Source organism: Cervus canadensis, chromosome 12 (genome assembly GCF_019320065.1).
Source record: "Cervus canadensis isolate Bull #8, Minnesota chromosome 12, ASM1932006v1, whole genome shotgun sequence".
NCBI classification, from domain to species: domain Eukaryota; kingdom Metazoa; phylum Chordata; class Mammalia; order Artiodactyla; family Cervidae; genus Cervus; species Cervus canadensis.
The window spans coordinates 13219657-13240005 of NC_057397.1; the positions used below are offsets into that span (position 1 = coordinate 13219657).

The following is a 20349-nucleotide window of genomic DNA, read 5'->3' on the forward strand; positions in this document are numbered from 1 at the left end:
GAAACATAATTCTTAGAAGAGTATGAACTTGAGGCTTGAAGGCACTTAGCCTTTGGTTCTGTCACTGAAGACACATGCCGCTAGGTGTGTCTGACGGATGGGTCCACTCTTCGTGGGACAGTTTCCTTTTGCAACTTTGATTACACTGGGTAACATGATGCTTGAGAATAGCCGTGCACGCCAGCGAGTGTTGATTCAGCCACACCCCAAACAGCCTCACCCACCAGCTGACTGTGAAACTCAGAAGCTTGTGCCCAGGATCTGGATAAAGCCAGACACCAGGATTTTGCCAGCTCCTAGCCCAGAGGAGCCACCAAGAAGAGGAAGAATGGAGAAGCCATCCAAAGCCAAGTAATATATTTCCTTTTGCTAACAAGGTTTCTGGGTGTGGCCAGAGCCAAAGGGCCGGGGGCTGGGGAAGGAGGGCCTCCCTTCAAAAAAATCCTTAAAGATTAACAGATTTAAAGCTTAGGAGGGGAAGCTTGTGGGCCAGAAAGGACAGCTGGACAGCTGGGTCTGACCATGCACTTAAAGAGCTTCCCAGGCTGCTCAAGTGGTAAAAAAAAATCTGCCTGCCAATGCAGGAGACGTGGGTTTGATACCTGGGTCAGGAAGGTCTCCCAGAGAAGGGAATGGCAACTCATTGCAGTATTTTTGCCTGGAGAATTCCATGGACAGAGGAGCCTGGCAAGCTACAGTCCATGGGGTGACAAAGAGTTGGACATGACTGAGTACATACATGCACCTTAGAGACGGAATTTTCCCCTTCTGATGAGAAAATATATCATATTCATTGTAGAAAACTTGGAAAATATAGAAGCTATGAGGATTTTAAAAATCACTCAGTATCACTGGAGATAACCATTGTTAACATTCTGAACATTGAAAAAATTCCTTTAGGTCTCCCAACTGAGCCATAAGGTGAAAAGTGAAAGTAAAAGTGTTAGCTGCTCAGTCCTGTTTGACTCTTTGTGATCCCATGGGCTGTAGCCTGGCAGGCCTCTGTCCATGGAATTCTGCAGGTAAGAATACTGGAGTAGATTGCCATTTCCTTCGCCAGGGGATCTTCCTGACCCAGGGATCGAACCCGGGTCTCCTGCACTGCAGGCAGATTCTTTACAGTCTGAGCCACTGGGGAGCTATAAAGGGTTAATATTAAATGCTTTGTATTTTCGGAAACCAGGACCTTTCCTGATGTAATTGCACTAACCTATGTGCACTAACCAGCTTAAACTTGTGGTTTCTTTTCTCGCTCTGGCCATCTCTTGCCTCAAAGTCTCTTCTCTCAGTTTGTAAATAAGAAGTGCGGTCTTTTTAGTCCTATGGTCTCATTCTTGGACTTGCCTGGGGAGTTTTGCTGGGGCTCAGTCTGAACCCGTATGGCCACAAGGGCCTTGGGGAAGTTAGTCGTGTGTATAGAACAAGCCTTGGTTCTTCATTATGCTTGGGGCCAGTGAAAAGGGGTCTAAGCACATTTGTATCATTTCATCTACAAAGCAACTTGGTAGAATTATCTGAGCACGTTGTCAGCTCTGCTTGGGGACAGGTTTGATGTAATGGTATACAAATGGGCTGCTGAATCATTTTTGAAAACTCAATCATTTGTTAAATATATCTGTTATAAGTACAGCTCTTTACTAGGTTCTGGGTCCACACACATGGATCACCCAGATCTTCTCTCAGAGCACTTACAGATAAGTGGTATCAATGAACAGCAAAATAGATGACTATGATGTGGGTGCTGTGAAATTACGATAGGAGTAGGAACCCGGGTGGGAAGAGAAATCTCATCCATTTTGGAGGATCAAGGAAGGCTTTTCAGAAAAAGTGCATCTAAGCTGAGAAGGGGAGGGTGAATGGTAAACAACATTCTTGAACGTGGAGAAAGTGAGAGAATGTTCCAGGCAGAAGACACAGCAGGAGTAGAAGCTGGGAGGTGAGAAAGCATGATCGCTCTGAGAGGACAAGTTCAGCAAAGTACATGCAATGTCTGTCCTGCATATTTTCCCGGTAAACGCCTTGAAAGATAACGTTTGCTTCCAGACTGGCCTGTGTTGACCTCCGATAGCATATTTCCCTTCCTCCTCAAGTGTTACTGTCACAGTTTCTCAAGAGGACCAAGGTGGGGGTCACCTTCCTCAGGCAGCCCTCCTAGATTTCCTCTGGGGGAAAGAAACTCGCTCTCTTCTGAATTCCCACAGTGCTCTTGTCCTCTCTCACTTTCCATTTATACAACAGCTACGTCCAGTGTCTCTCCTGCTACTTTCTGGAACTCTGAGCAGACTGAGGTCAGGGACACCCTGTCTTCCAGAATCTTACCTGGTGCCTGGAACAAAATTGCACATACACAGCACATGTGTGTCCAGGGGGAGCTGGGCTCAAGCAAGGACTGGTCTTCTGTGGGGCTGTCTTGTACTTTTTGAGATTTTATTTTATTTTATTTTTTTGGCCACGCTGCATTGCATGTGGAATCTCACTTCCCCAACCAAGGACTGAACCTGTGCAGCCCTCAAGTGGGGTCTTAACCACTGGACTGGGAAGTTCTTTTTTTGAGATTTTATCACATCCTCTCTCCCATCATAGTCATTCTTTCCCTCTATAGACCTGCCCTGATCTTCTGCTATGGCCAGGCTCAGGAAAATTTTCAGAAGAGGATAATGACATTTTATTTCATTTGTGCATGCAAATTGGATGTGTCAGGATGAAGGTTTCAAGTGGAGTTATAAATAGTGCTCAGAGCAAGGGCCGTGCTGTGTGTGGAGAGAGAGTGGAGTTTCTCACTTGGGGAGTAACACTTTAGTGCTGTGGAGGGTTTTTGGCAGGGTTCGTATCCAACCTTTAGGCATGTGTTTGGCTGCCTTTATTGGTAAAATAAGAAATTGTTCTAAACCAGTGGCTGAGTGGGCTCCTATCTTGAACCCAGTGAATGTCCTGACTCCCAGGATCCACTGACATGCAGCAATTAATGGGTTAATGCTGATCAAGGCAGGAGGTCTCCAGGGTCCTGCACCAGTGCCTCTTTGACAGGTCAATACCCATGCCATTTTGAATATCATCTCTGATTATCAGATATATGTCTGTCAATGATAGTGAAGAGTTTCCTCCTAAAGAAAGATTTGGGGTGGGAGTGGCTTTTGATAAAAGAGAGCTGATTAGGTAACCATACACAGGAGTGATGCCAACCTAATAATTAGTGATGCCAAGCTAATAATTGACTAACAGTTTCACCCTAGGGATGTCGCTTCACCTCTGCTTCTCTGTTTTCTTGTCTGTAAAGGAGGGAAAATAATTCACTCCTGTTATCCATCTATCCACCCATCCATCCAACTACCGCTCATCCGTCCAACAAACAACTGTGCATCCCCAACCTGGAAATGTTGCCTAAAGGTGGCCAGACAGACATTTAGGGAGTTCAGTTTGGGAAACTGGTCACAAATCTAGTTTTGAAGGTTGAATGAGATGTTGAAAGCACAAGCCTTTCAAAACTGGGGAGGATTTCACTGATGGTGAGTCCTCATGATATCAGTAGAGACGTTTCTTCCGTGGTGTTGACTCAGACGGCAGACTAGGGCATTTTGGTACAATTTAGCAGCCAGGAAGGCCTTTTAGCTCTTCATCTATTCATGTCATTTATATAAGCCTGCCTGTACCAAAAGACTATGAGTCAGTTTCCATTTAACTAGTATTTGATAAGAGCCTTCTTGTTCCAGATAGATTTTTTTTGCCCCTAAATGAAAAGAACCTTACAATTTTTGCTGATTGTAAACATAATGCACAGCCTTTATAAAAGTGTAAAGTGACACAGTAAAAGGTACAAAGATGAACGTAAAATTACCCCAATCCTGCTTCCCAGAGATTAATACTCATCTTTTTGATGAAAATCCCTTCAGGCATCTTTCTATGCTTATATGCATTTTTTAAAAATATCGACTACATTGTATTATACTTGCCATTCTGTCACCTACTTTTCCTCTGAATATTATCAATATGCACTGAAAATTCCATTATCCAGTGGGTGATTGAAAAGAAGTGTTTAATATTAAAAAGCACTGTGACTTTGATGGTTTCTTTTCTCATGTCATACCAAGATTCTGTGAGAGTTAAAGCCTTTTCTTGCATTTTCTTCTTGAACTAATCAAGTTTGTGCTTTGGTCTTGTAAGGTGGTTCTTTTTCAATTCAACGAGTACATATTGCCCTGTCATTTTAAATGAATACCTGGTACTCCACTGTATATAAAAAATACATTTATTTAATTAGCCTCCAGCTGATGAATATTTGAGTTATTTCCCATTTTCGGCCAATGTAATCATTCCATAATAAACATCCTTGTGTGTTCAACTTTGTTCATTGGCAAAGTTGCATGATTGCATCCTCAGGATAAATTTCTAGAAATGAGAATCTGGCTGAGGTCAAAGGTTTTTAAAATTTAATCTATATTTGTATCAGGGGCTATTATGGGGCAAGAGAAGTTGTGGAAGCTCAAGGCTTAGCTGGGTTGGTGGGACTTCAAACTCATGGCCCAATCATAGAACAGTCCAGAAAGTAGACAGCCAAAGAGTGAATGCTTTTAGGTGAAATGGTCATTGAGTGTTGGAAGCAGTTTCAGAGAAAGTGAGTGAAATGACCTCTCTTTGGAGTCCTTAAAAATAGTTGGACCGTCCTCACTGAGGTTACCTCTTAGAGAGTGCTGCTTAAAGGCAGTTGAATGAATAGATTCTTTTCATTCAACAAATACTTCATGAGTGCCCCTTCAATGTGAGGCATGGGGCAAAACCAGGGCAGCAAGGGGTGGTCAGTCCATGGGGGACGCAGGGTGGCCAGTGTGAACCGCAGCTCAGAGTGGGTGTGCTCCGGCCAGCTCTGGCTCCTTCTATGACCCTGCGGCTTCCTGTAAATGGATGGGCACACCGTCTGGCCCCTGAGGGTTGTAATCCACTTCAAAATCAAGGTTCGGAGGGTGACACTGGGTTGTCATGAAGAACTAAGACTAGACTGGGCTGGGAAGATCCCCTGGAGGAGGACATGGCTACCCACTCCAGTATTCTTGCCTGGAGAATCCCATGGACAGAGGAGCCTGGAGGGCTACAGCCTGTAGGGTCACAAAGAGTCAGACACGACTGAGGCAACTTAGCATGTTCCAGTGCAGGGGGGTGTGGGTTTGATCCCTGCTTGGGAAGCTGAGAACCCACATGTCTTGTGGCCAAAAAACCGAAAAAAAAAAAAAAAAAAACAAACAAACAACCCACAAACAAACAAAAAACATGGAAGCACAATATTGTAACTAAATCAATACAGACTTGAAAAATGGTCCATATTAAAAAAAAAAAAAAAAAAGGTGGTAGAGTCAGCTTTGAACCCAGACTGACTCATCCAAAGCTCTTCTTTTCCTCTGAATCATGTGTCCTGGCTCTGGTTTCCAAAAATACAACAGCTGTGATCTCTTGTCCCCCATCCTGTCTTGCCCTCTTTGTCCTCCTCCGGCCGTGTCTTTTCCTGTCCTGGGAAGGGGTTGCTGCGCAGTGAGTTTCTACTTTATGCACCAAGAGCAGTGGCTCTTGGCCATCATCACTCCCACACAGTGATGGAGAAATTTGCACCTAAGGTTTATTCCAAAAGCTGGTGAGGAAATGTCTGGTAAGAAAGCAAGAGTCTGGAGAAGTTTTGCAATTTGCCTAGAGTCATGGATAATCAGTAAATGGCAGGCAGTGAAAAAGACAAGCTTCTTGGGAGCTTAGTTTTATAACCCAGAAGTGAGTCAGAAATCAATAATGAGACTTTAACAACCAATCTCATTTTGGGGAAAATAGAAGATTCAACTCATGGCTTGGCTGAAAGATAGGGCTAGTCCTCATAATAGTGAGTCTAGTTATTCGTGAGATAAGAGGATTGATGAAAAAAAATTTCTAGGTCTCTACTGGAACTCGTAAGCGGAAATGAAATCTGTACTAATCCTTTGGGAAAACCAACTGAACTCTGAGTGGTAAGGATTCAATGATAGAAGTCATATTTCTTTATTCAAATATCTGAAGGGCAACCTAGTTTTTATTTGTGAAATTGAATTTTTGGCTTTGACTGTATTAAACAGCCTATGGTTTGAAAATCTTCACATCGGAAGATTGTGATGAACGGAAGCACCGTTCATGTCTGTAGAGATCTTATTTTAATGCTTTTTCAAAAGTTGTACTTCTGGTTGGTAGATGGGTGGGCTGGCTGATACTGTTTTACTTTACTAATGACTGCATTATTCAAGGCAGAATCCCAAACGCAGACAAAATAAACATAGATCACATTTATCGCTTCTTTTCTACGTTCTGCAGTTACCTTGGCAAGAGAGCTGAGTTACTTTAGTTTGACAGGATTTGTTCTTTATGAAGCTTTACTGACTGCTGTCTTACACCTCTTTCTCTCTCTATATATATATCCCTGTTTATAAAGTTGTTGTCTGATGAGATTTCTTCTCACTGCTTCTTTTTCCCTTTCTGGAAAGGTATGCAAAGTTCATGTTGTGAATAATGCAGGGCTTTACTTATGTAATTGCTACAAATGATGATAAGGGTTAGAGAGGAATATTAATTTCTCTATTAATACTTGAATATGAATCAAAGGTTCATTGATCTGTAAATTACCTTTTAATGGAATTTGAAAAAAGTTTTCTCATCAAAATTTATCCATAAATTCTCATTAAATGCTTACCTTTGCATACAAAGTATACAGATGAATTCACTGATGAATATTCCAACATGTTCAATTTTTTAGAGCAAAAAGTCATGTTTGGATTAATCAATATCACTGCTGCCTGGTGGTGACTTATTGAAGTTATTTATTGTTGGTGGAATGAGACTATATTTTTCTTTTCGACTGCTCTACACCTTTAATCTTCTTTTCCCTTTTGTAAATTCTTCCCAAGTTAAAACCCATAATAAACCTGCTTCCCTTGCAGCTAGGATGCTGACATTAGACTCCAGCCACACCAGTCAGGTGCGTGCACTTGAGATTTTTTAATTGAAAGCTAGTGACACAAATAAACAGGTGCAGCGTAGAATGATTCTGGTGAGGGGAAGGGCAAATAGCCTATTCTCTGATTTATTTATTTATTTTTGCTGTGCCAGCTCTTCACTGCATTATGTGAGATTTTATTTTCAGACCAGAGATTGAACCCAGGTTCCTTACTTTGGGAGTGCAGAGTCTTAGCCACTGGACCACCAGGCAAGTCCCCAAATATCCATTTTCTCAGAGTGAGCAGTACCAGAGCTCCTGGCAGTACCTCTGGTTTGCAGTGTGGTGGGTATGCAGAAGTATCTGTACCCAGAGGTGGAGTCTACCCAGGGGCTGCCTGTGATGTGAGGCATTGCTCTTGGTTTTGTAGTCTTCAAGGTTTTCCCAGTTTCCCTGAGAATCTGGGGCTTCCCTTGTGGTTTAGACGGGAAACAGCCTGTCTGCAATGTGGGAGACCGGGTTCGATCCCTGGGTCAGGAAGATCCCCTGGAGAAGGAAATGGCAACACACTCCAGTATTCTTGCCTGGGAATCCCATGGATGGAGGAGCCTGGTGGGCTACAGTCCATGGGGTTGCAAAGAGTTAGACACAACTGAGTGACTTCATTTTCACTTCTCACTTCTGAGAATTTGAAAATGTCTCATATCCTTTAACACATTCCTTTTCTAGTTAATCTAGTCAGGGAGTGTTTCTGTAATTTGCAACTAAGAAATCCAACTGATACAACTGGGATATGAGAAAAAAGAGAAGGAAATATGGCTTTTTCACATGTATCTCATTTTAGCTGTTGAAAGACATCAGTAGAACAAGACTCTGCCAGGTTTTCTTCCAGTAGCCATCATCTATTTCAACTGATTCATGTTTTAAAAAAGCAGTCTAGGGACAGTGATGCACACCCAGGTAGAATGTTTCTAAGGGAAATGGAGGGTGTTTTAATACCAATGAATGGCTATGAGTTTGGGACTCACCAGTGGGCTTTTTGTTGTTGTTCAGATACTAGGTCATGCCCAGTGGCCTTAGGAAATGGCTTTAAAAGATGAACTATGAAGAGGTTAAGGAGAGAGATCTTCTGGAAAGGTTCCAGGTTCTTAGCTTGTGAGGTATTAGGAGCTGGTTGAAATAAAGAATACAGTTTCACTGGAGGCCCACGATTTAATTCTTCCACACATTCATCCAACTATATTTATTAAGTATCCATTCTGTACCATGCACATGCAAAAATATCAATATTAAGGAGATGGGGGTGAACTGGGCAGAGCTACACAGGCCTTTATTTGATGTTCTGGGGTTTCAGAGTGTTTCCATATACACATGAGGGAAGGACGGTAGGTTTTAGTATAACTGAAGATGATGAACACTGGAGAGGTCACATGATTTATCCACCAACACATAGCCAGTAAGTAGTAGAACTGAGAATCAAATTCAATTCTTTTGGTTCCAGAATCTTACATTCTTTCTAGGATGCCAGCCCTCCTTACCTGCTAGAGTTCATATCAACGTGAGAGACAGGTGTGAAAATAATACTTTTCTTGGAAGAGAGTCTGATTCAGAGAAAGGTTAAATTGGTAAATATAGAGGCAGGACCTCCCTTTCTAGGGCTTGTGGTCTTACTTCCACTCTGCAAATGTACTACCCCAGGCTGCCTCTCTCATTTATATCTTGATTATAAACATAGTATTGAGAGATGCCCTTGATGGATGATATTCAGGGAAGGGAAAACATCAAACATCTTTGGGATGAGGGTAGAAAGTGAAGTGAAGTCTCTCAGTCATGTCCGACTCTTTGAGACCCCGTGAACTGTAGCCCACCAGGCTCCTCCGTCCACGGGATTCTCCAGGCAAGAGTACTGGAGTGGGTTGCCATTTCCTTCTCCAGGGGATCTTCATGACCCAGGAATCGAATCCAGGTCTCCCACATTGCAGGCAGACGCAGGCAGACACTTTAACCTCTGAGCCACCAGGAAAGGTAGCTTCAAATATAGTCAAGTGTGAGAACTAGAGAGAGAGGGACTGCAAGAAAGGGAGCTCTACCTACTTAGCCATTTCCTCCTAGGGCTGCAATTTTATAAAAGACGTGGTCCCCACCCTCGCTGATACCACAGTCTAGCGGGCAAGATAAGCATGTACACACTGAGTCATTTCTATCCTCAGGCCTGTGCATATATGTATTCTACTAGGTGGCATTATTTTCCTTCTTTTTTTTTTTAATTGAAATTTTTATTGAGACAATTGTATGCTGTTGAGAAGTGAAGATAACACGTGATTATGGGAAATAATACAGAGAGATCTCATGTACCCTTTACCCGGTCTCCCCAAAGGTAACATCTTGCAAAACTATAGTACAATATCACAACTAGTCTATCGACTTTGAAACAATCCACTGATTATACTCAGCCTTCCTAAGTTTTACTTGTACTTATTTGTGTGTGTGTGTGTGTGTGTGTGTGTAGAGTGTGTTTGGCTCTATACAGTTGTAACACCTGTGTTGGGTTGTGATCTGACACCACAGTTAAGATACAGAACTGTTCCATCACTATGAGGAGCCCATGGGCTGACCTTTTATATTTTTATAACCATATCTCCCTCCCTCCCTGGTTTTATATTTTGTGTGTTTTGTATCCTTGGTGTCTATAAAGAATCAATGAAGGAACTTCACTGGTGGTCCAGTAGCTAAGGTTCTGAGCTCCCAAGGCAGGTGGTCTGAGTTCGATCCCTAGTCAGGGAACTAGGTCCCACATGCTGCAACTTAGAGTTTGCATGCCACAGCTAAAGATCAAAAATCCTGTGTGCCACAGCCAAGACCTGGTGCAGTCAAATAAGTAATTAGTAATTTAAAAAAAACTCACAACACAAAGTAACATAAAAAAGGACATTTGAACAACTCCTAAAATAAAATATTTTTTAAAAAAGAATAAATGAACTAACAATGCTATAAGAGATTGTGTTACATTTATATTTGTGTTTGTATTTATATGTGTCCTCTGAAGGAGAGGAAGAAGCCATTCATTTGAGCAGGGCCTTGAAGTCAGAGAAGGAGGCAGAGCCTCACAGTGAGTGAGGGACACTGGTGACTTGGAGGGCGCGGTGACTAAGCTCGTGGACTCCACGAAGGCCTGGCTGCCTGGGTTTGAATTCCCTTTCCAGCACTAAATGTCTGAGTGATCCTCACCAGGCAGATCTCTAGGCTTGCTCAATAGGAAGGACATTGTAGCCCCTTCAGAGGTCACCTGGAATAAGCTGCAATGGTGCGTGTATAAGAGTGCCAGGAAAGTGGTAAGACTCACCTCGGCAAACAGACGCCGTTCTTACTGGTCTCACTTTTAGCAATTTGAGAAGGCCTTTCAATGACCCGGTCTGAAGTCCTGTCTCATTCTGCCTTTGTGAAGAGGTGTGGATTGAGCTTCTTCCTCCTTGAGGCTGATGTGGGAGACAGTTCTCAGATGACACCCAGCCTCACCCCCGCCACAGTGGTTCTTGGTTCTCGCCCTGATGGTCACTCTCACTGAGGATCCTGAGGCCTTGCTGGCATTTTCCCTGTCTCTTCTTAAATGCGTTCTATGAGGAAGTTGTTTTTTAAAAGATTGTTATTTTTTAATTGTTTAACTTTTAGTTTTGACTTTTCTGGGTCTCAGCTGCGGCACGCAGATCTTCTATTGCGGTGCCTGGGCTTCTCTTTAGTTGAGCACAGGCTCTCCAGTTGAGGCACTTAGTTGGCATGTGGAACCTGAATTCTCCCGCCAGGGACTGAACTGGGACCACTGCACTGGCAGGCAGGATTCCTAACCCCTGGACCACCAGGGAAGTCCCAGAAAATGATTTGTTAATGAGCATTTAATCTGGGAATCTGTGAACTTCCTGAGTGGCTGCCCTCCTGAATAACCAGAGCGTGTGTAGAAAAAGCCCCACCTACACTTTGCACACTTGGTCAAGGTTTGACCCCAGCCTGCCCTCCTTCCTAACAAAGAGGCTTGTAGGAATTTATTCCCAAGAACCAGCTCCCTTTTCATCCACTTCCTCTTCATGTGATTTAGAGAGGTGTTTACTGTGGGTCTAATCTGTGGGTAGGGTGTCTAGACCTCTCTTGGTTCCATTGGCATTCCTTTGTTGTGTACACACCTGCTGTGAGAAAATAAATCTTGAGTTACAAAGACAAAAGCAGTTAGTAGAGCAGGATTCGGGTTAAAAACCATTTGTGAATCCCTTTGCCAACTGTCAAATCCACTTCCAGAGGCCACCACAGGAAAAGGCCTGTCTGGGGAACTGCAGAGACAATTTTTTTTTTAAGGATGAAATTGAAAAGCACCTAGGAAGGCACTTTCCATACACAAATTTCACATGGCGTCCTCAACAATTCATTGTGTGCTATGAAATATTACTGTCTTTTTCTCCCCTTAGAGATTCTTGCAATCTCAAAAGAGCAGGGACTTAACCCATTAAGTGTGGGCAGCTGTGGAGAGGAGAGTAGTGAACTGTTTCCTAGTTACAGACACAGGGCGCATTCAGCAGGCTGGTGGGATAGGCACAGATTTAGGGGACGTGGGGAAAGGGTTTAGCCTTCACTGATGATTCTTAGCTAATTAGTGATCACTCTAAGTGATCACTCTTATTAATTACGATCACTGGTGGCTCAGACTGTAAAGAATCTACCTGCAGTTCAGGAGACTTGTGCTTGATCCCTGGGTCAGGAAGGTCCCCTGGAGAAGGAAATGGTAACCCACTCCAATATTCTTGCCTGGAGAAGTCTATGGACAGAGGAGCCTGGCAGGCTATAGTCCATGGGGTCTCAAAGAGTTGGACATGACTGAGCAACTGAGCATGCATGCTAGGGATGAAAATCTTATTTTCTATTGTTACTCTGAGTATAAAAAGAGATTTCCCCTCTTTCTTCTTCATCTAGCCCTTCCCCTTTTCAGTATTAATATGGGTTTTCGGATTGTTATCTAATGTGTTATAATCCATTCCTGTTACTGATTTTGATACTCAAATTGTCTCCTATTTTTCCAGAGAAAGCCCCTTCAGGTTGGCTCCTGTGTCCTTTCCACATGCCCCCATCAGTTTTTTGAGTAGTTTCTTTCTATCTGGAATGAGACTTTCCAGGTTCCTATCTAACCTCTTGTGATTATGTTAGAAAAGCAAGAAGGTAAAAATAATTTCCCAGCTTCAACACTGGCAAACACATCCTAGAACTTTGACAAAAACCCAGCAGGTTCTGGACTGGTCCTATTGGTCACTGAAGCTCCAGATATGGGTCCCAGGAAAGTCACTGCTTTCTGTGAGAGGCAGCTGAGGGTAGATGCTACTGGCAATGGGCAGACCTGTGAGCTCAGGCAAGTGCAGACTCGTGGCCAACTGGTCAACATGACCCCTGGCACGTATCCATGGTGATGGGAGATGGGAAGCATATGGTAATTAAAGCCACAAGGAAAACAATTTCATCTAGGGATTTGAACCCTTGTTTCCCAAATGACACCAGGAGAGCAGCAAACCAGTTATAAAATTATCTCTTTGCTTTGCAGCAATTTAAACAGGTGCTAGTAGTAAAGAACCTGCCTGCCAGTGCAGGAAACATAATGAGATATGGGTTCAATCCCTGGGTCAGGAAGGTCCCCTGGAGGAGGTCATGGCAAACCACTCCAGTATTCTTGCCTGGAGAATCGCATGGACAAGGGAGCCTGGAGGGCTACAGTCCACAGGGTCTCAAAAAGAGTCGGACACAACTGAAGCAACTTAGCAAGCAAATGTCTTCTACTCTCATATCTGTAGAGATGAGGATCCTCAGTAAAGGGAGACAACAAAAGGAAAATAGAGAAGGTGATGAGGTGAAAAAAATCTCCCAAACTGTCTGATGCCAAAAAAAAAAAAAAAGTCAAATGTCAAAATGTTTCTTCAAGGCAGAGACATTTTGGGTCAGAGACTTCTAGACAGTTTGTATGTCACTTGGCAAGCATCCCTTAAAGAACTTTGCAATGCCAGTTGAATATGTGGAAAACAAGCAATAGAGCTGTGTATGAGGATGGGAAGAATAACCACTTGGTTGGAAGGAGCCAGTGGCCATGTCACCAATGACTTTATGAGATTACACTAGGATGCGTGCCAACTGGGATGTTCCAAGTCAACTGCCCACATGCTTTAAAATTGCTCTGAACCCCCCCAGTTGTTTCAAGGACAGAAGCTCAGAAGTTGGCCCACACTCCTCAAGTTCGATGAGAAGGCCAGGTCCTGGGGAAGAGATGAAAACCAGCTAGTTTCAAGCCCATAGTATGGTGCCCTACTTTTTCACCATAGAGGCTCAAAGCCCTTTAGTATTATCGACTTAGTTAATTATGATGTTGCCCTTTGAGTCTGGAAAGTGCATTGATATTTTTAAATAAAAGCTGATTGCAGCCTGATCTTCTCAATAAACGGTGGTGAATTTTCTAAGCAAAATGAGGGTGCTGTGACATCCATTCACTTGGACACAACCGTCTCGCATTTTCTGGTCTTCCCATTGTTAGGAGAAGAGAGTGACTATTAATAAAACAGATGGGTAGTGTTCAAGCTTTAGAAAGTCAGCTTCCTGGGGATATTTAGGACTTGAGTCAGCAAATACACACACTACCGTTCTCCTTTGTCTTGCCTCTTGCAGACACAGGTAATCTATCAGAGTTTCAAAACTTTCTATATAATATTAATTGGATGCCTACAATGGATGGGATGGTGGGGGCAAGAAAAGTGAAATGTATCTCGTCTCTCCTCTAAGAGCTTTTCAGTATGCTTGGGAAAAAATCAAGGGTGATAGCAACTGTTCTCAAATGCACTTTCAATCTATGAGAATTTTAGTTACATGGAGTCAGAGTCATCCATTTTTCACTGTACAGCAGTAGTGGAATGAGGATGGTATGTTTCTCCTGGGTCTCTTACAACATAATAGTATTTTCCAGAAAGACACTTGTCCTCTAGCCAGTTTTGGTTATGATTCCCCTCTGCTGTGCAGTCTAACTGTGACTTGGGTTTTTTTTAAATTTCACAGAACACAATAACATGCAGGTTACCCCCCGTGGTGGACTGTGTCTTATGGATATATTGAATATGGGATAGAGAAGCAGTGAAGTGTGGATGTTAAGAGCGGAAGTTCAGAGTCAAGTCTTGGCTAGCTGCAGGATGGCTGATCCTGGGCAAATCAGCTTAAGCTCTCTGATATCTGTTTCTTTATCTGTAAAATAGAGACAGTGGTAGATACTTTACAGAGTTGTCCTGAGGATGAAATAAGAGTATAAAAGTGTTTGCCACAGTTCCTGGCATATGAAAATGCTCAAATTTATAATTGCCATTATTATTTTTAGATTTTTTTCTTTTAAATATGTATTTATTCTGCTGCGTTGGCTCACAGGATCTTCATTCATTGTGTCACATGGGCTCTTTTATTGCAGCACATGGTCTCTAGTTGGGGCACGGGGGCTTACTTGCTTCATGGCATGTGGGATCTTAGTTCCCTGACCAAATATAGAACAGGCTTCCCCTGCACTGCAAGCCAGATTCTTAACCTCTGGACCACCAGGGAAGTCCCAGCCATTATTCCTTTTTAAATTAAACTTATTATTTTTGGTTGCACACGGCCTTTGTTTAGTTGCAGTGCACCGGCTTCTCATTGTGATGGCTTCTCTCGTTGCGGAGCACAGGCTCTAGGGGGCGCAGGCTCAGTAGTTGCCCTGAGGCATTTGGGATCTTCCTGGACCAGGGATTGAACCCATGTCACCTGCATTGGTAAGCGATTTCTTAACCCCTGGACTACCAGAGAAGTCCTGTCATTATTTTTATTCTTATTCTTATCATGATTATTACATGTGGAGTCGATTCCAGCAAGCATCCTTGGGGATGAGCAGAAATGTCGACAGCGCGCCACCCGTGCCCCCCAACGCCACCCTGCCCCTTTTAGGGATGGGAGCATTGCTCAGGAACTGTTGTTCTGTTCAGGGTTCCCATCAGCCCCTGGACATTAGGAGGTTTCCTCTGGCTCCTTCTTGCTCCTTCATTCTGTAGACTCATCTACTCCATCTCTGCTTCAACTGATTCCTGCTACCCTGAGCTAATTTCTCTATATTTCTCCACCTGGTGACTTCTGTTGATTCATAGGTTTCAAAATCATGTTTCTGTTTCCTATTTCAATGACAGGTAATCAAAAGCAGTTAGTTGGCTTCCCCTTTCTGTCTTGCCAAGAACATTTCTTTTCATTACAGTACATCTCAAGGAAGGAGAGGAAGGAACACTTGGAGAATTCAAGAAGACTGAATCCTACGTAGACTCATGTTAGGTCTCTTGTCCCTCAGCGACTCTGATGTGCCCTTTCAGATGACTCTCACCTAACTGTTTACACAGGGAACACCTGCTTGGTACATAGAAATCAATATCTTTTCCTACTAAGCTTCCAATGTACTGAGCTGCTGCATCTCCAGGAAGTTTACAGAAAAACTGTAGCACAATTTGTAACAGTGGATTTATTTCCTTTTCATTCAGTTGTTGAATCATGAAGGGGTGATGTGAAAGTCACTCAGTCATGTCCAAATCTTTGCGACCCTATGGACTATACAGTCCATGTGATTCTCCAGGCCAGAATACTGGAGCGGGTAACCTTTCCCTTCTCCAGGGCATCTTCCCAACCCAGGGATCAAATCCAGATCTCCCGCGCCGCAGGCAGATTCTTTAGCTGCTGAGCCACAAGGGAGTTGAGGTACAATTAATGACTTTCAACACTGAGTGGAAACATTTGGTATCAATTAAAACAATAGGGTAATACCCACAATAATAGGTCCAGTATTAAGATCTATAGATAGTTTAGAATTGTATATTAACACATATATGTGAAATCCAGAAAAATGGTACAAGTGAACGGCTTTCCAGGGCAGAAACAGAGATACGGATGTGCAGAACTAACACGTGGACACAGTTGAGGAAGGGGAGGGTGGGACAAACCGGGAGGGTAGAGCTGACACATTTACACTACTGTGTGTAAAGTAACGATTGGGAGCTCACCTCTGTGCTCCGTGATGACGAGAGGGGTGGGGTGGTGGCTGGTGGGTGGGAAGGAGGCTCAGCAGGGAGGAGATGTGTGTATGCATGTAGATGGTTCACTTCATTGTGCGGCAGGAACTAACACAACATTGTGGAGCAATTATATTCTAATTTAAAGAAGAAAAGAGAAAGTGATAAAAAAAGAATCCACTGCTTATGTTTCTTATTTTACTCAGCTCACCCATCTGTTAAAGATGACACCTATTTTAAGAAATCAAAATCACACCATTTGCTAAAAATAGGAGCAAAGCTTTAATATAAAGGAGAATGAATTTCCTACTCTTCCAGGGAAGATTACATTGCTTGAGGTTTTCCTGGGTCCCATGCTTTTTCCTCCCATTTTTTCCTCATTCATTTGGACACAGCAAAGGAAGGGAATATCAAACCATCATTTTGAGGCTTTTTAATAATGCTGATGGAAAAGGCAATAGGTGTCCATTTGTTAGAGGGTGTCTACTTATTAGCAGGATTTCTCAAACTGTGATCTGAGTTCCAATATTTCAGTCACCAATTCAGGGAAACTGACTTAAAAAGTTTTGCTGTCAAATCAAATTTAGAGCTACTTTGTAGTTCTTTTTTGCCTTTGAGGAGTCTTATTTCATCTAACTGTATTATTTTTGAATCTAAGTCTTGTAAAATGGGCCACTCCAGAATTTTCCAAATGTATTTCAAAATGAAATCTCTTTATTTGTGGAAGGTCCAGTTCTGAATGATAAGATCTAAATTTAGAGTCTGTTAGAGTGGGTCCTCCAAAGAGCAGATTCCAAGACGGCATTGGTGTAATCAAGATTTATTTGGAGAGGGACTTCTCTGGTGGTCCAGTGGTTAGGACTCTGAGCTTTCACTGCAGGGGGCTGGTGTCCAAGCCCTGGTCAGGGAACTAAGATCCTGCATGTCACTTGGTGTGTCCAAAAAAACCCCATTTATTTGGGAAACATATGGGAAGGATAGAGCTTCCCAGGTGGTGCTAGTGGTAAAGAATATGTCTGCCAATGCAAGAGACACAGGTTTGATCCGTGGATCAAGAAGATCCCCTGGAGGAGGGCATGGCAACCCACTCTAGTATTCTTGCCTGGAGAATCCCATGGACAGAGGAGCCTGGTGGGCTATAGTCCATAGGGTTGCAAAGAGTCGGACATGACTGGAAGCAGCTTAGCACTGATGCATGGGAAGGATGAAGAGGAAGAAGTACCAGAAGGCAGAGAGTTTTCAGACTATGATGCAAACCTGACTCCTGTGATGAAGAGCCGGAAGGAAGGGGAATTGGATAGGAAGAATCTTCTAAAAGACATTTCCTCCAGGCCAATAGGGACTCTTGTGACTCAAGTCATCCGTTAGAAGAGTACCATGTCTTGTAGGACTAGCTCACTTGCGATGCTTAGTCATTTGCTGGGTAGCCTAGTCTCAGTGTGACACAGAAGTGAATCAGGGGTACAGGAGCTGGGGCTGTCTGTGAACTATGCTTCGTGCAGCCAGAGATCTGAGTGGCATTTTTTCATGACTACCATGGTTTCCAGTTTGGGCCAGTTTTAACTGTGCAAACTTGAGTAAGTCATTCCAGGCTCTAGAAACGAAATGGTTAATCTGTCAACAAGGAGGGAAACCTTTATATGTCACACAACTGCTGTGACACACAGCTGTGTGTACAAGTTCTTTGTAATCTGTGAAGCACTCTAGAAATAGAAAATAATATTACAATGGAGTGAACGAAGCCATTTCAAATGTATTAGCTGTTAAAAAGTCATTGTGCTCCTTGACCACAACGCATTGTCTTTCCCAGGTTGCTCTGTATTTCCCACAGGCCCACTGCAGTGCTGGGCATCTAATAGGTAATGAGTAAATGTTTGCTGAATCATGATAACAACTTTTGAGAGTCCTCCAAGGAAACACTCCATGACTGAGATGGTATGTGGGATAATGATTGTAGACACTGAAATGTATTCCCTCTGGCAGAAGGCCACATGGCAGGAGGGAGGGTGGAGGATGATTTCTGTTGATAAGATCTGCCCTTGTATTTGGAATTGACATAGCAGCTTCGTGCAAAGGGCATTATTCTTCCCAGAGTGGGGAAGACTGGAGGAGAGTTTCATAACCTTCTTGTTTTGCAATATAGCCTTTCTTTTGAGAATTTCTAAAATAATTCTGAAGCTGACTGAAAGGCAATTCCCAATCTTCTTTTTAGATAACTTTACAGCATCACTCCTCTGAAGTTCATTTCCTAGAGTTGTCTGTCAGTTACATTATTGAACCTGTTGAGTTTTACCAACTCATCCTTTCCCCCTTTTGGAGAAGAATCTGTTGGGGCTAAAATGTTTAAGGGGCAAGCACAGGAATGAGGGAACTGGATAGTGGGGGTGAAGTGTGACTGGGTAATTTCTTAAGGAGCTGACTGTAGCTCATCTGTTTGGTTCTATTTCCTGAGAACTCACAGTTTTGTCTGTTCCTTCTTTCTACATTGCTTTGTACCAACTCAGCATTTTCAGCATTCGAATGTTTGTGGAATGAACCAATGAGTGAATTAGATGTGCTGGGCGCAGGAATCAACTAGAGAGAGTTTCTACCTTAATGGTCTAAGGGATGCATGTGAAAAAAAAAAACATGTAAAAATAAAATGACAAACTATGATAAGCGTTGAAAAGAAAAAGCATGAGAAACACGAGGACCTGCTGAGGAGGAGGAGAGGGGGGAATATCTGGGATGTTAAGCAGCATCCTTCTAAGGGACGGGATGGAGTCAGTAGGGTGAAGAGGTGTGTGAGGGCATATGGATTCCAGGTACAGAGAAGACCATGTGCAGAGACCCTGAGGGAGGGTCATGTTCCCGTCAAGTTGCCAAGGAAAGGTGGTCAGAGCAGAGAGAGAAAACAGCAGAAATAAGAGAAATAAAGCTCTGGGTTTTTCCTTGTGATGAACAATCAACAAACCTTTATGACTGTCTACTGTGTAGCCAGCTAATTTCTGTTGTTATGATGTGTACTTGTATCTGAGTCAGACATAGCAGCCGCAAGGCGAGACTGTTGTTCTGCAAATAAGGGGGAATAAACTTAAATTCTAGAAGGAGAAATATGAGTTTTAGCTGGAGAATCCTTGAGGGACCCTGGAGCTATTGAACTCAGATCAGAGATGCTACAGATCTTCTTTTGTGAAGAACAGATCAGACAAGGGGAGGAGGTTTTGCAAGCTTTGAAAGGATCAGGGATCAGGAGGCGAGGTTCCGGCTCTGATGGTTCCATGATTGGCTGTGTGACCTCAGACCATGTCACCTTTTTAGTCGTCACTTTCCCCATCTATAACACCTGAGGTTGGGGCTCAGGGATCTCTGACACATTTGCTTCTGATTGGGGTCAAGTTCACGATGACCAAAAAGGGAAGAAGGGGAGCCTCAGGAAACCTGTGCCCCACCTGTGAACGCCTGAGCCACAGGCCATTTCTTTGGGGACAGTGAGGGCTCTGCTGGGGCTCGTGAATGAGGTTGCCTTGTGAGTTACTAGGTAACCGGCTCAGCCCTCACTTGCAAAATCTTCTCCCCACCCCGTGTCTTCCTGTCCTGTCTCTCAGAGACTCTTGCATCACTGCCTGGTCCATAGGCATCAACCTCTCAGTCTTTCCCATGAAGGATCGGTAGAAAGAACCCAACATTTTCCTCCTTTCCTGTGGCGCCATCAAGAAGTGCAAGAGGGGACTTCCCAGTGGGTAGGACTCTGAGCTCCCAACACAGGGGGCCTGGGTTCCATCTCTGATCAGGGAACTAGATTCCACACACTACAACTAAGACCCAGTACAACCCAAATAAATATATATATATATATTTTTTTGAAATGCCAGAGGAAGTAACAAAGGGTAGTGGGTCAGTTCCTTGAGGTTGCCATACAAATGACCACAGACTGGGAGGCTTAGAACAACAAAAAATTATCCTCTCCCAGGTCTGGAGGCTGGAAGTCTGAATTCAAGGTGCCGAGAGGACCATGCTCCCTTTGACGGCTCTGGGAGAGAATCCTTCCTCTTCCAGCTTCTGGTATCACTAGGTGTTCCTTGGTTTGTGGCCACATCACTCCAATCTCTCTGTCTTCACATGGCCTTCTCTGTGCATCTTCTCCTTTTCTGTTTCTTGTTAGGACACTTGTCATTGGATTTAGTCCCCACTCTCAGGGTGGCACTAGTGGTAAAGAACCCGCCTGCCAATGCAGGAGATACAAGAGAGGTGGGTTCAATCCCTGGGTCAGGAAGATCCTCTGGAGAAGGGCATGGCAACCCACTCCAGTATTCTTGCCTGAAAAATCCCATGGACAGAGGAGCTTGGCAGGCT

At 43.4% G+C, this 20349-nt stretch overlaps 1 protein-coding gene across 2 annotated transcripts in view; it reads left to right on the forward strand.

Moving 5' to 3' along the window:
• Positions 1-264: 264 nt before the first annotated feature.
• The window catches only part of FER1L6 (fer-1 like family member 6), a 162199-nt gene continuing 142114 nt past the window's right edge, over positions 265-20349 (forward strand). For both annotated transcript variants that reach the window (XM_043484105.1, XM_043484107.1), the window contains exon 1: positions 265-351. In XM_043484105.1, the coding sequence (XP_043340040.1) occupies positions 329-351 (23 nt within the window). In that variant the 5' untranslated portion in view covers positions 265-328. The remainder of the gene's footprint in view (positions 352-20349) is intronic.